The 14,997-nt window shown below is 46.9% G+C and overlaps 1 protein-coding gene across 1 annotated transcript in view; it reads left to right on the top strand.

Annotated features, from left to right (window-relative positions):
- nagpa (N-acetylglucosamine-1-phosphodiester alpha-N-acetylglucosaminidase) overlaps nt 1-14,997 on the top strand; it is an 81,878-nt gene that overhangs the window by 6,989 nt on the left and 59,892 nt on the right. Inside the window, exons 2-3 of the mRNA XM_059985120.1 lie at nt 1,252-1,731; nt 3,166-3,305. Coding sequence (XP_059841103.1) covers nt 1,252-1,731; nt 3,166-3,305 — 620 coding nt within the window. The remainder of the gene's footprint in view (nt 1-1,251; nt 1,732-3,165; nt 3,306-14,997) is intronic.

Raw genomic sequence — 14,997 nt, 5'->3', positions numbered from 1 at the left:
GGATTGAGCAGAAGAGACAGATTTACGATCCAACGGTCAAGAAGGCGGGCCAGCAGGCGTTGGTGGAGCGCTAAGAGCACGACAAGGCACTTAGACATCCTGGTCATCCACTGCAGGAGGTGGTGATCTCTTTAAACTCACCCTGCAGAAGGCAATGGCAAACCACTGTGGTTACCTGCCGAGTACACGATTTCCCAACATGCCAGAGCGCCCTGGAGGGAAATCGTCTGCCAACTGGAAATTCCAGATGCCACCTAACGACGATGACGAAATGCCTGGACAGAGTAGATGTGGAAAGGATGTTTCCCATGGTGGGGGAATCTAGGACAAGAGGGCACAGCCTCAGGATTGAGGAACGTTCTTTTGAAACAGAGATGTGAAGAAATTTCTTTAGCCAGAGAGTGGTAAGTTTATGGAATTTATTACCATAGGCAGCTGTGGAGGCCAGGTCAGTGGGTGGATTTAAGGTAGAGATTGATAGGTTCTTGATTGGATGTGGCATGAAAGGTTATGGGGAGAAGGCCAGGCAGTAGGAGTGAGGGGAAAAAGAATCAGCCATGATTGAATAGCAGAGCGAACGCGATGACCTCATTGTGCTCCTGTCTCTTGTATCTTATGTTATTACACTGAATAATCTTCCTAATTCTGGCTTCACTGGCGCGAGGCACAAGTAGCTATCCTGAGATCATAATCCTGGATATACCAGACCCTGCCTTCCCATATCCCACAAGAGGACCATTTCACTAACCTGCCTGGCAGATCTACTGTCCTTGCTGAGCAGAGGGGGAGAGAAGGGGGGGGGGGGGGAACTTGAGCTTTTCTTTGCTTTCTCTGAGTGAAACTTCTTTGTTGAAGTCTCGAAGAGCTAAAGCCTCAAGGTCATCACTCTATGTTCACTCCAATGACGGCCATTGCGCTTGCCCCGCCTTCGTTTAATTTGTTCTTACTAATCAATCCCAAACATCGATTGGTCGCTGATCAAAGCTCTTTTTTGCTGCTGTGACCTGCTGCTCCTCAGGCAAAGGACCTGATTTAGAGCACCTCTCCTAGTTTCCCATATCCAGATTGGCCACTGGTCAAAGCTCTTTACTTATCTGCACTTCGATAATAAAATTTTCATTGAACTTTGAATCTCCTTTCTGACAGAGGTGGGAACTGAACCTGGAATGCTGGTCTGGAATAATGCTACACGAATCTCGGCGCTTGCATGCGTTATCATCTTTGCATTTGTAATAATTTTTGTCTCTGTAGGACGTACTTGAATGATCTGCTTCCGTACTACCCATTGGAACATGGCTCATGGCATTCTCACAGACACATCAGAGACTGTCAGCCTATCGCATTTGGGAATGTTACACATGAGACTTGGCCTGCGGATAAATCCTCTCGTCTTCCTGTTGCTAAATCTACTGTATTCGTTTCAAAGTTTCCCACTGAGGAAGGGAAGCTCAAAACAGTGACTGGCCATTTCACCTTTGTGAATAACCCACTGAGAACAGTCTCAGTCTTGGAGCCACTGAAACCTGGAGGGTGCAATCACTTGTACCGAGCAACTGTGCAAGAGACTGCCAAATCCAGGAAGTGTCTGGTGGCCCACAATGGTGGGTTTTTTGACACGAGGAAAGGACTTTGCTTGGGTAATGTTGTGAGCGATGGAAAGCTGGTACAAGATGCCAAGGGAATTCAAAATGCACAATTTGGGATCAAGAAGGACGGCACTTTGGTATTTGGGTAAGAAACTACATAACTCTGTAATTTTTAATGGATATGTTGTGTAATTGGTACATGAAATCAGTAAACTCTCCCAGTTGCTTTTTATCATAACACACACAAATATCGGTGGAACTCTTTCCTAAGAAGAGGGCGTGCCCTGGATAGTGAAGGTCTCATTGGTGGATGACACCCGAGTCATTGGGCATATTTAAAGCAAAGTTTTCTGAGGGAGACAAAGGCTGTGGGTAGAACGATGGAGAATGGATTTGAGGGATGATGAATCAGTCATGATGGAATGGTAGAGCAGACTCGATGGGCCAAATGGCCTAGATCTGCTCCTATGTCTTTTGGTCTAAAACGAGTTTTGGGAAATGTACACTACTTATAAACTCTCAGTTTTAAAAACTCGAAGGAATTCTTTTAAGTGTTCCAGCTTCTTATATTTTGCACACTTTGAAAGTTAAATTTAAATCCATGCAGAATTTGTTATTGTCTTGGTAGTAGTATTTAGCCCTGTTCCTGAAAAAAAAAATTTTATTTCAATATAAGATCATGATTAACACTGTCAGACATGCATCAGAGCACACAGTGAAATGTTACTTGCATCAATGACCAGTTCTATACTTTCTGTCCATTAACTAATCCTCAGTATGTGACGGGACATTACCCACAATCCAGTGAGGGAATGGCACAGTCTGAGTCCAGACGTGCAGCAGAGTTTGACTGCACGTTTATGGAGAGCAGACTGAAGGCTAATCAGGGAATTGGAAAAATGAATGCAGAGGAGCCAAGAACAGAGGTGGGATTTTCAGCTATCGATGAGCTAACCAGCTGCAGTGTATTGTGGAGGTGATGTTCATAGTAATAGTCCGATCACTCAAGTTGAGTATGATGTATACACAAGGGGTTGTTCCCTTCATGGAGAAGACCAGCTCGTGACTTGTTCAATGTGGGAAGTCTGACACACAGGCATCCCCCACACAGTCGTTGACAGATCACGGCCAGAGTCCAGTGTCATGGAATGCAAAGTGGCTCCTGCAGCCTTCCTCCCTCCACCTTCACTGCCATTGTGATGTGTCATCATCTTCCCCCATCTCCACCATTAAGACCCTCTCAACCTCTTCTTTAAGTATACCCAGTGACCTGGCCTCCACAACTGTCTGTGGCACTAAATTCACCACCCTCTGGCTAAAGAAATCCCTCCTCATCTCTGTTCTAAATGGGTGTCCCTCTATTCTGAGACTGTGCTCTCCGGTCCTAGACTCTTCATCCTCTCTACATCCATTCTATCTAGGGAGAACGACTGCTCTTCAACCAAATTTTGTTTGGACCTGTTGAGATTATAATAAGTTATGTTAGCTTCATCAGTTTGAGTTTGCCTGTATTGTGTAGATGTAAACAGAAGTTAACACCCAACATTAATGCTAATCATAGTTCTCCAAATTCTCGTAGGTATCTATCAGAACAGGATGTTCTGGATAAAGAGAATCCATTTGTTCAGCTTGTGAGTGGGGTTGTGTGGCTCCTGCGAAATGGCACCACTTATATTAATGAGAGCCAGTCGGCTGAGTGTTCAGAGGCTCAGGAAACAGGTACAGTACAACACTGAAAACTTGTGGCTTAATGAGTGAAGGGAGTATATTAATTCTTTAACATGCTGCAATGAAATACAGATGTATTGAATCAAGTTTAATATCAGTGGCGTATGTCAAGAAATTTGTGCAGCAATATACAATAATTATAAATTCCGTTAAGAAATGTATATAAAAATAATAAATAGTGCAAAAAGAGAGCAAAAAATAGTAAGTGGGTTCATTGTCCGTTCAGAAATTTGATGGCAGAGGGTAAGAAACTGCTCTTAAAACATTGAGTGTCTCTTCACGGTAGCAATTCTGCACAGCTTTTCCAGTCCTGTGCTATGGTGCCTCCATATCAGATGGTGATGCAGCTAGTTAGATTATTCTTTGCGGTACATTTGTGAGAGTCTTTGGTGACACACCAAGTCTACTCACAGTCCAAATGAAATACAGCCACTATCATGCCTTCACAGGTTTATGAAGAGTGAGTACCACATTATATTAAGCATAAAAAGAGCAGAAATGTAAAGATTAGAAGTGTGTCAATTGAACAAAAGATAACTGGAATAGGTATACTGATCTAATTGAACAATATTTTAAAGCAAATGAAATAGCCAATGAGAAATGAGTACCAATTTTGCTCAAACACGAGGAAATCTGCAGATGCTGGAAATTCAAACAACACACACAAAATGCTGGTGGAACGCAGCAGGCCAGGCAGCATCTATAGGAGAAACGCTGTCGATGTTTCGGGCTGAGACCCTTCGTCAGGACTAACCGAAAGGAAAGATAGTAAGAGATTTGAAAGTAGTGGGGGGAGGGGGAAATGCAAAATGATAGGAGAAGACTGGAGGGGATGGAATGAAGCTAAGAGCTGGAAAGGTGATTGGTAAAAGTGATACAGAGCTAGAGAAGGGAAAGGATCACGGGACAGGAGGGCTCGGGAGAAAGAAGGGGGAAGGGGGGGAGCACCAGAGGGAGATGGAGAGCAGGCAAACAACTAAATATGTCAGGGATGGGTTAAGAAGGGGAGGAGGGGCATTAACAGAAGTTAGAGAAGTCAATGGTCATGCCATCAGGTTGGAGGCTACCCAGCCGGTATATAAGGTGTTATTCCTCCAACCTGAGTTTGGATTCATTTTGACAGTAGAGGAGGCCATGGACAGACATATCAGAGTGGGAATGGGATGTGGAATTAAAATGTGTGGCCACTGGGAGATCCTGCTTTCTCTGGCAGACCGAGCGTAGGTGTTCAGCAAAACGGTCTCCCAGTCTGCGTCGGGTCTCACCAATATATAAAAGGCCACACCAGGAGCACCAGACGCAGTATACCACACCAGCCAACTCACAGGTGAAGTGTCGCCTCACCTGGAAGGACCGTCTGGGGCCCTGAATGGTGGTGAGGGAGGAATTGTACCAGTTTTGCTCAGTACATTGGATTTGAAGGCATATTATTTGCTATGAAGCTTGACTGCTCCAACCAAACCAATAGAAATGAGCTTTGCTGATATTGTCAAAGTAATTTAGAACCAGAAACATTGATTACAGGCCCCTTTAGGTTTCATAAGTAGAATGAAAAGGAGTGGGGGGAAAAATTAAAAGGTCAAGATGCATTTTCAAAAAGAACACTAATCTGCATGCTGTTGATGAAAAATCTGATGAGTGACACAGAATTGTACAGCCTTGATTTATAGTACGAAAATTAACAAAAGACAAACAATATGGCTTACACCAGAACTGAACAGCAAATTAATTAACATGGAATTGGATACTGGCTCAGCTGTTCCAGTCATTCCACAAAATGGGTTTGAACAGCATTTCAACGATTCTGAACTGAAGCCTGCAAATATCCAATAAAAACTTGTGTGGAAAAAAGATACCTGCCATGGGAATGACATTCATTACAGCAAAAATTATATTTTTTTAAGTCCCCAAGTGTCATGGCCTGTATGGTTGTTGTCCTGGAGCTATGTTCCAAAAGCCTTAAGCCCAACATAGTGTCCCACACAAGAGAAACCTCCCCTTAATCCGTCCCTTAAACTGGATGGCACGCACTTCTCCTCTCTCTTATCTTACAACAGCTTACACAGAACCGAGCAGCATAATAGGAAATATGAACCCTATGAACCGGGGCATTACATGTAGAAAACACAAAGTACACTGCAGATGTTGTGGTCAAATCAACACGTACAAACAGGCTGGATGAACTCAGCAGGTCGGGCAGCATCTGTTGAAAGACTGCTTCTTTCAACGGATGCTGCCCGACCTGCTCATCACACGTAGAATCCTTGAAAGAGAGTCTGAGGGTTGTGGAGTCAGTTAAGTGTTGTGGTGAGTGAATTTATCTACGCTGGTTCAGGCACTTAATGGTTGAGGGGAACAACTGATCTTGAACCTGGTGGTGTGGAGCCTAAGGCTCCTTCCCAATGGGAGCAGCAGGAAGACAGCATGGCCTGGGTGGTGGGAGTCTTTGGATCTTGGAGGTGTGCACAGTCATGGGGAGGGCTTTGCCTGTGATGGACTGGGTTGTATTCACCACTTCCTGTTGCCTTTTCCCCTTCCTGGGCATTGGTGTTTTATGGAACCTTATGAGTAGAGAAAAAAGAGGTTTTTATTTTGTAGACTGGTTGCATTTGATGTTATACAGGACACACTCAGCCATTTGGAGAAGCGTTTATTTTGTAGACAGTTGTCATCTGCAAATTTGCTGATCTAGTTATCCACATTATCATCCAGGTCATTAATATAGATGACAAACAACAAAGGACACAGCACTGATCCTTGTGGCACCACACCAGTCTCAGACCTCCAGTCAGAGAGGCAATTGTCGATTATCACTCTCTGGTTTCTCCCACAAAGTCAATGTCTAGTTCAATTTACAACCTCACCCTGAATGCTGAGCGACTGAACCTTCTTGACCAGAATCCCATGTGGGACCTTGTCAAATGCCTTGATAAAGTCCATGTAGACAACATCCACTACCTTGTCTACATCCATTTTACTAGTACCTTCCTCAAAAAACTATTAGATTGGTTAGACATGATCTATCACACACAGAGCCATGCTGACAAACCTTAAGCAGCCAGGTCTATCCAAATACTTTTGTCTGGTGACCAAGGTTTGTTCAAGAAAACCAGGTATGATTTGCAGAGCACTATTTCAAGAGCAAAGAAACCATTCCGAGCAATGTTGGAGGCACCATTGGAAGCACGTCAACTCTGGCAGGGTTTGCAGGACATTACTTCCTGTAAACTAAAACCGAATGGTAGCGATGCTTCACTACCAGATGAACTCAACGCCTTCTATGCCCGCTTTGAAAGGGAGAACACAACTACAGCTGTGAAGATCCGTACTGCACCCGGTGACCCTGTGATCTCTGTCTCAGAGGCCGATGTTAGGCTGTCTTTAAAGAGAGTGAACCCTCGCAAGGTGGAAGGTCACAACGGAATACCTGGTAAGGCTCTGAAAGTTTGTGCCAACTAACTGGCAGGAGTATTCAAGGACATTTTCAGCCTCTCACTGCCACCTGCTTCAAAAAGGCAACAATTATACCAGTGCCTAAGAAGAGTAGTGTGAGTTGCTTTAATGAGTATTGTCCAGTAGCACCACATCTGTGGTGATGAAATGTTTTAAGAGGTTGATTATGGTTAGAATGAACTCCTGCCTCAGCAAGGATCTGGACCTACTGCAATTTGACTATCGACACAATAGGTCTGCAGCATGTGCAATCTCAATGGCTCTCCACATGGTCTTGGATCACCTGGACAATACAAACACCCACATCCAGGTGCTGTTCGTTGTTTTTAGCTCGGTGTTTAGCACCATCATTCCCACAGTCCTTATCGATAAGTTACAGAACCTGGGCTTCTGTACCTCACTCTGCAATTGGATCCTCCGCTTCCTAACTGGAAGGTCACAATCTATGCGCACCTCAAGGATGTGTGATAAGCCCACTGCTCTATTCTGCTCTATACCCATGACTGTGTGGCAAGGTGTTGCTCAAAAGCCATCAATAAATTTGCTGATGAAACAACCATTGTCGGTAGAAACTCAAGACAGAGATGAAGAGCAAGATGTATCAGCTAGTGGAGTGGTGTCGCAGCAACAACCTGGCACTCAACGTCAGTAAGACAAAAGAGCTGATTGTGGACTTGAGGAAGGCTAAGTCAGAAATGGAAAGAGTGAGCAATTTCAAATTCCTGGGTGTCAAGATCTCTGAGGATCTAACCAGATCCCAGCCTAACAATGCACCTATAATGAAGGCAAGGGAGCAGTTTTATTTCATTAGTTTGAAGTGATTTGGTTTGTCACTCAAACTTCTATAGATATACCGTAGAGAGAATTCTGGCAAGCTGCATCCTTGTCTGTGAGGGGCTACTGCGCAGGACTGAAAGAAGTTACAGAAAGTTGTAAAATTACTCAGTTCCATCTTGGGTACTAGCCTCTGTAGTATCCAAGACCTCTTTAAGGAGTGGTGCCTCAGAAAGTTGGCATCCATTATTAAGGACCATCAGAAAGGAGATACAGAAGCCTGAAGTCTCACCCTCTGTGATTCAGGGACAACTTTATCCCTTCTGCCATCCAATTCCTAAATGGACATTGAACTCTTGAATACTACACCACTTTTTTTCATATTATTTCTGTTTTTAATCTAACTATTCAATACGTGTGTGCATATGTATACTGTATATATGTATGTGTGCTGCTAAGTTTCACAAATTTCATGACACATGCTGGTGAAAATAAGCATAATTCTGATTCTGAATACTGAATCATCTGCTCTAAAGGGCACTCGTAGGCACTCTAGACATTGACCATCTTGGAATCCAGCACCAACCTGATTCTCCCAAACTACCTGCATATCGAAATCCCCCATGACTATTGTAAAATTGTCCTTTTTCTCATGCATTTTGTATCTTGTAGACCACATCCTTCCTACGCTTTGGGGTCTGTATACAACTCCTATCAGGGTCCTTTTACCTTTGCAGTTTCTTAGCTCTATCCACAATGATTCAGCATCTTGCAACCCTATGTCACCTCTTCATAATGATTTGATTTAATTTTTTATCAGCAGAAAGACGCCACCCCCTCTGCCCTGCTGCGTGTCCTTTCGATAAAATGTGTATCCTTGAACACGAAGTGCCCAGCTATAATCTTTCAGCCATCATTCAGTGATGCCTACAACATCATACCTGCCAATTTGTAACTGCTACAATTTCATCTACCTTGTATTGCATTCATTTAAATATAGCACCTTCAGTCCTGTATTCATCCTTCTTGATTTTGTTTGCATTTCTTTTGTAATTTTTTTTATTGAAGTTCATCATAAAACAAATATTTCCATAAGATATATTTCAGACACTGTACATATATATCATATTCATATATATCACAAATCTCCACAAAGTATTTATCTGGGGTATACACTTATAGAAAAGAATGGAAAGAAAAAACAAGCAAAAGGAAAGAACTATGTACAAGTAGGGAGTGATCTTTTTTTTTATATAACCGATTCATTGATTTGTGAGAATAAAATCAGGCTTATGAGGCATTATGTAGTTAAACCATTTTTCCCAGTATGAATCAAATTGTTCCAGCTTATGGTTAACAGATGCTGTTATCTTCTCCATTTTGTAAATGTCCATTGTAATTCTCATCCTGTTGACTGCAATTTTACCCTATCAGCAGCCTCTCCCCACTACATATTTCCTCTGTTTGTGAACCAGGTAAGTCATCTTCAGGACTATCATTTGCCTTTGCTACAATAGTTCTTGCATTGAAGTATATGTAGCTCAGGGCGTTAGTTCCATCAAGCTCAATCTTTTGATTCCAAACTTTGAAGTCTTACTAACATCTGCCTCCACAACCTCTCCACTAACTGTTCTGGCACTCTGGTTCCCATCCCCCTAAAATACTAGTTTAAACCCCACTGTGCAGCATTAACAAACTTCCTGCTAGGATTAGTCCCCTCCAGTTCAGGTGTAAACCATCCCTTCCTGTACTACATAAGCCCCTCGTTGTTCCTACTTGCCTATACCTGCTAGGCACCTCCTTTTCTGTTTCTCTTAACCAGAGCTTCAAAATCTCTTGAAAACCAAGGTTCCCTCCACTTTACTAACCCTTTAGTCAAATTAAGAATTATAAAGCTAAATCGTTTAATTGTATGTGGTGTACTGTCTGTTATTTCTTTTTTGAAGGCCTCCTTCTTTCTGAGTACACCTTTGCCAGAAAACAGCCTGTCCCAATCTACATTTACCAGATCATTTATGATACTGTAGCGGTGTGCTACACGCAGCGCTAAAATTACGACACGGAGTCGGTAACTGCAGTCGAAGGAAAAAACTTTATTCGAAATCTTCAGCCTCACTTTTAAGCCTCCCTCAACCTGCCCCCCATGGCACAGAGGCTCCAAAGCTCTGTGCTCGCAAACCCCCGTAGGCTATCTAATTGTGAGCCGGTTCGGATGTGCCAGGAAATGGGTCGCCACATAGCCCCCCCCCCCCCCCCCCCCAGAACAGGCGATACACCCCCCAATGTCCACAGTCTGGGCCAGAACCTGCTTGGGAGGTCGGCCTCTGCGCCGAGGTGCCGGAAACTCGGCCGGTTGCGCCAGGTCCACCATGAAAACCTCCTCTTTCCCCCCAACGTCCAGCACGAACGTGGACCCGTTGTTCTGGAGCACCATAAACGGCCCCTCGTATGGCCGCTGCAGCGGTGGCCGATGCCCGCCCCTTCGTACAAACACAAACTTACAGTTCTGCAGATCGGGTTCCGCCCGTGCTGTGAAGTGGGTATGGGGGCCCGGTTACCGAGCTTCTCGCGTAGTCTGCCCAGGACTGCTGCGGGATCTTACTTTTGCCCCCGTGGGGCTGGTAGGAACTCCCCGGGGATGACCAGGGGCGCGCCGTATACCAACTCGGCCGACGAGGCGTGCAGGTCGTCCTTGGGCGCTGTGCGGATGCCGAGTAGGACCCAGGCTAGCTCGTCCGCCCAGTTGGCTCCTCGCAGGCGGGCCATGAGGGCCGACTTCAGGTGACGGTGGAAATGCTCCACTAGCCCGTTCGACTGTGGGTGGTAGGCAGTTGTGTGGTGAAGCTGTGTCCCCAAAAGGCTGGCCATAGCTGACCACAGGCTGGAGGTGAACTGGGCGCCTCTGTCGGAGGTAATGTGGGCCGGTACACCAAAGCGAGATATCCAGGTGGTGATCAGGGCTCGGGCGCAAGATTCGGAGGTGGTGTCAGTGAGCGGGACCGCCTCTGGCCATCTTGTGAACCAGTCCACGATAGTCAGGAGGTGCCGTGCTCTGCGCGACACTGGCAGGGGGCCCACGATATCCACATGAATGTGGTCGAAACGCCGGTGGGCGGGGTGGAACTGCTGCGGTGGGGCTTTGGTGTGCCGCTGCACCTTGGCCGTCTGGCAGTGCATGCACGTTTTGGCCCATTCACTGACCTGTTTGCGGAGTCCGTGCCAAACGAACCTGCTGGAAACCATCCGGACAGTTGTCCGGATGGAGGGATGCGCCAAGTTATGAATGGAGTCGAAAACACGGCGCCGCCAGGCTGTCGGGATGACCGGACGGGGCTGGCCGGTGGCGACGTCACAGAGTAGGGTCCTCTCACCCGGGCCTACGGGGAGGTCCTGGAGCTGCAAACCGGAGACTGCGGTTCTGTAACTCGGAATCTCCTCATCCGCCTGCTGCGCCTCTGCCAGTGCCTCAAAGTCTACCCCTTGGGAAAGGGCATGAACGGTAGGGCGAGAGAGCGCATCCGCCACGACATTGTCCTTACCCGAGATGTGCCGGGCATCTGTCGTGTATTCAGAGATGTAGGACAGGTGGCGTTGCTGGCAGGACAACCAGGGGTCGGACGCTTTCGTAAACGCAAAGGTAAGCGGTTTGTGGTCCGTGAACGCGGTGAAGGGCCGACCTTCTAGGAAGTACCTGAAATGCCGGATTGCCAGGTAGAGCACCAACAGTTCCCGGTCGAAAGCACTGTACTTGAGCTCGGGTGGCCGCAGGTGTTTGCTGAAAAACCAGGGGTTGCCAGCGACCTGCGATGAGTTGCGCCAGCACCCCACCGACTGCCGTGTTAGATGCATCCACTGTGAGGGCGGTAGGGGCATCCATTCTGGGATGTACTAGCATTGCGGCGTTCGCCAAAGCTTCCTTCGTTTGAACGAAAGCGGCGGCGGACTCCTCGTCCCAGGTAATGTCCTTGCTCGGACCTGACATCAGGGCGAACAGGGGGCGCATGATCCGGGCAGCTGAAGGGAGGAAGCGGTGGTAGAAATTGACCATACCTACGAATTCCTGAAGGCCTTTGGTTGGGGAAAGTGACGGACCGCATCTACCTTAGCGGGCAGAGGCGTTGCCCCGTCTTTAGTAATCCTGTGGCCCAGGAAGTCAATGGTATCGAGTCCGAACTGGCATTTGGCGGGGTTGATTGTAAGACCGTACTCACTCAGTCGGGCGCAGAGTTGACGGAGGTGGAACAGATGCTCCTGACGACTGCTGCTGGCTATGAGGATGTCGTCCAAATAGATGAACGCGAAGTCCAGGTCCCGTCCCACTGCGTCCATTAACCGCTGGAACGTCTGCGCGGCATTCTTCAGGCCGAACGGCATGCGGAGGAACTCGAAAAGGCCAAACGGGGTGATGAGAGCCGTTTTGGGGACGTCGTCAGGATGCATCGGGATTTGATGGTATCCCCGGACGAGGTCTACCTTGGAGAAGATCCGTGCGCCGTGCAAGTTTGCCGCAAAGTCCTGAATGTGCAGCACAGGGTAGCGGTCCGGCGTGGTAGCCTCGTTCAGCCTGCGGTAGTCGCTGTGCTTTGGGCACCATGTGCAGGGGGGAGGCCCATGGGCTGTCGGACCACCGGATGATCCCCAATTCCTCCATCCTCTGGAACTCCTCCTTCGCCAGTCGGAGCTTGTCCGGGGGAAGCCGCCGAGCACGGGCATGGAGGGGTGGTCCCTGGGTCGGGATGTGGTGCTGTACGCCGTGTCTGGGCATGGCCACTGTGAACTGCGGTGCCAGAACCGATGGGAAATCCACCAGGACCCTGGTGAAGTCGTTGTCGGACAGCGTGATGGAGCCGAGGTGAGGGGCTGGCAACTGGGCTGCACCCAGGGAGAACTTCTGAAAGGTCTCGGCGTGTACCAGTCTCTTCCTGGGCAGGTCGACCAGTAGGCTGTGAGCTCACAAAAAATCCGCACCCAGAAGCGGTTGGGCTACGGCGGCCAGTGTAAAGTCCCACGTGAACTGGCTGGAGCCGAACTGTAGCTGCACCTGACGGGTGCCATAGGTCCTTACAGTGCTGCCATTCACGGCCCTCAGTGGGGGACCCGGTGCCCTGCTGCGGGTGTCGTAACTCGTTGGAGGTAAAACGCTGATCTCGGCCCCAGTATCAACCAAAAACCGGCGTCCCAACCTTCTATCCCACACATACAGGAGGCTATCCCGATGGCCAGCCGCCGTAGCCATCAGCGGCGGCTGGCCCTGGCGTTTCCCGGGAACTTGCAGGGCGGGCGACAACGGCGGGCTTCTGCGCCCCACCGCTGGTGGTAGAAGCACCAGTGTTCATTGGGCTGGGGGTTGGCGGGCTCCGCGGCCGGGCCTGGACTGGTTTGCTGCTGGGAGCGTGGCTGGGAGATCTGTGCGATGGACGCCCCACTCACCTTTTTGGCATTCCACAGCAAGTCCGCCTGGGCTGCCACCTTCCGGGGGTCACTGAAATCCGCGTCGGACAGCAGCAGGCGTATGTCCTCGGGCAGCTGCTCCAGGAATGCCTGCTCAAACATGAGGCAGGGTGTGTGTCTGTCGGCGAGAGACAACATCTCATTCATGTTACGTACTCGTGACACATGACAGTGGAGCCCTTGTCATGTGACTGGGGTTGAAGCTGTACTGGACTTGAGGTGATGGTCTTGTGATGGTGGAATGACGTCATTTTCCCGCCAGTAGAGATCAAGTGACGGGTTTTTTTTTACAGGTTATAAAAGGTAGACCCCACCCTGTGAGGAGGGGCAGTCCGTGGCTGGATTTGCCAGGTTGACTTCATGCCACTGCGTGTTTTAAGAGATGACGCAGTTTAGTTGAAGGATGAAGTTTTTATTTAATGCCTAAAGTTTAAAAGGTTATTGCCAGCAGGTTCTTTATGATTCTATTAGTTCGAGGAAATTAGTGGAGAGTGAAGATTCGAAGTTGGAAGTTAAAGATCGAGGAGAATCGCTTTCTACGGTGAAACGGGGGTGACCTTTGTTTGAGCCTTATTTGGAAGGATTTCGTTGACTATCTTCGTGTTAATCCCTGGGTAACCAGAAAGGATTGAAGGTAGTGGAGAAGGAAAAGTCAGTGCCTTTAAGCCGTTCTGTTTCGTGAATTCTTCGTGGGAAGTTAGATGTCGGGGATCGAAGCAAGCAACGTGAAAGAGAACCTAAATCGTCCTATAAAGTCTCTCCTTTTAAATGGACTGTGAGCATATCGAACTTTTGGCAACACCACTTTAAAGAACTGTTTTTGGAATATCACTTTACGAACTGTTTGGGCTGCCGCTCAGCAGCTGTTTCCGGTTACGGTAGTGTTTGTTTACTTTTGGGGGGTTTGTTTTCGGTGTTTAATAAACGTGTTGTTTGTTATAAGAAACCCTTGCCGATCTCATATATTTATTGTTGCCTGAATACGTAACATTAAATATGGGGGCTGCGTCTGGATTGAAACTTCTGAGTTTGAATGCTTGCTGACTTTTAAATCGGTGTTTTGGTAACGGGGATTACTCGGTTCTTTTGTTTGGCTTGTTGTGGTATTCGGCAGCAATGAATATTGATGAGTTTCTGGCTTCGCCAGCTGCGGAGGTGTTGGCGAAGGTGAAAAAAACTGAGGGGTTTGAGATAGCTAGTAGATTGCGACTTAAAGGTATATTGCAGACTACTTCTAAGGCTGTGATACAGAGAAAAATCGCGTCACACTATGTGGATTCGGGTGTTTTTGATAAATCGGTTTTAGAGTCGTTTCCAATAAGTAATCTGGAGATGCAGTTGCAAATCGAACAAATGAAATTGGAGAGGTGTAAAATGGAGGCGGAACAAAAGCAGAGAGAATTTGCATATGCAATGGAGGAATTAAGGACTGGAAATCAGTCTTCTGGTTCTAAAAAAACGTTTGTTGCTAGTCAAGAAGTTAAATTGGTCCCTCCATTTAGTGAAACAGAAGTGGAAAGGTATTTTCAACACTTTGAAACTATTGCTCGGATGTCAGAGTGGCCGAAAGATAAATGGTCAGTGTTGTTACAGAGTGTAATTAAAGGCAAAGCACAACAAGTTTACACAGCTTTAACAGCTGCGCAAGCACTTGATTATGATATTGTAAAGAGGCATATCTTAAATGCATATGAGTTAGTCCCAGAAGCATATAGGGAAAGATTCAGAAGTTTGAAAAAGTCTGTGGAAAAAACTTATGTGGAATTTGCCTATGATAAAGCTATGTGTTTTGAGAGATGGGTTTCTTCTAAAAATGTAAATGGGGACTATGATACATTGAGAGAGCTGATTTTAATGGAGGAATTTAAAAGAAGCATTCCTGTTGAAGTAAGGACCTACTTAAATGAGAAGGATACTGATAAATTGCAGGACTGTGCTAGATTAGCTGATGAGTATGTTTTAATCCATAAGAACAAATTTCCTCAGGGCAGAATTTTTAAGAGGA

Source organism: Hypanus sabinus, chromosome 1 (genome assembly GCF_030144855.1).
Source record: "Hypanus sabinus isolate sHypSab1 chromosome 1, sHypSab1.hap1, whole genome shotgun sequence".
NCBI lineage: Eukaryota > Metazoa > Chordata > Chondrichthyes > Myliobatiformes > Dasyatidae > Hypanus > Hypanus sabinus.
The sequence above is the reverse complement of the archived record's forward strand: the minus strand, read 5'-3'. Positions and strand labels throughout refer to the sequence as shown.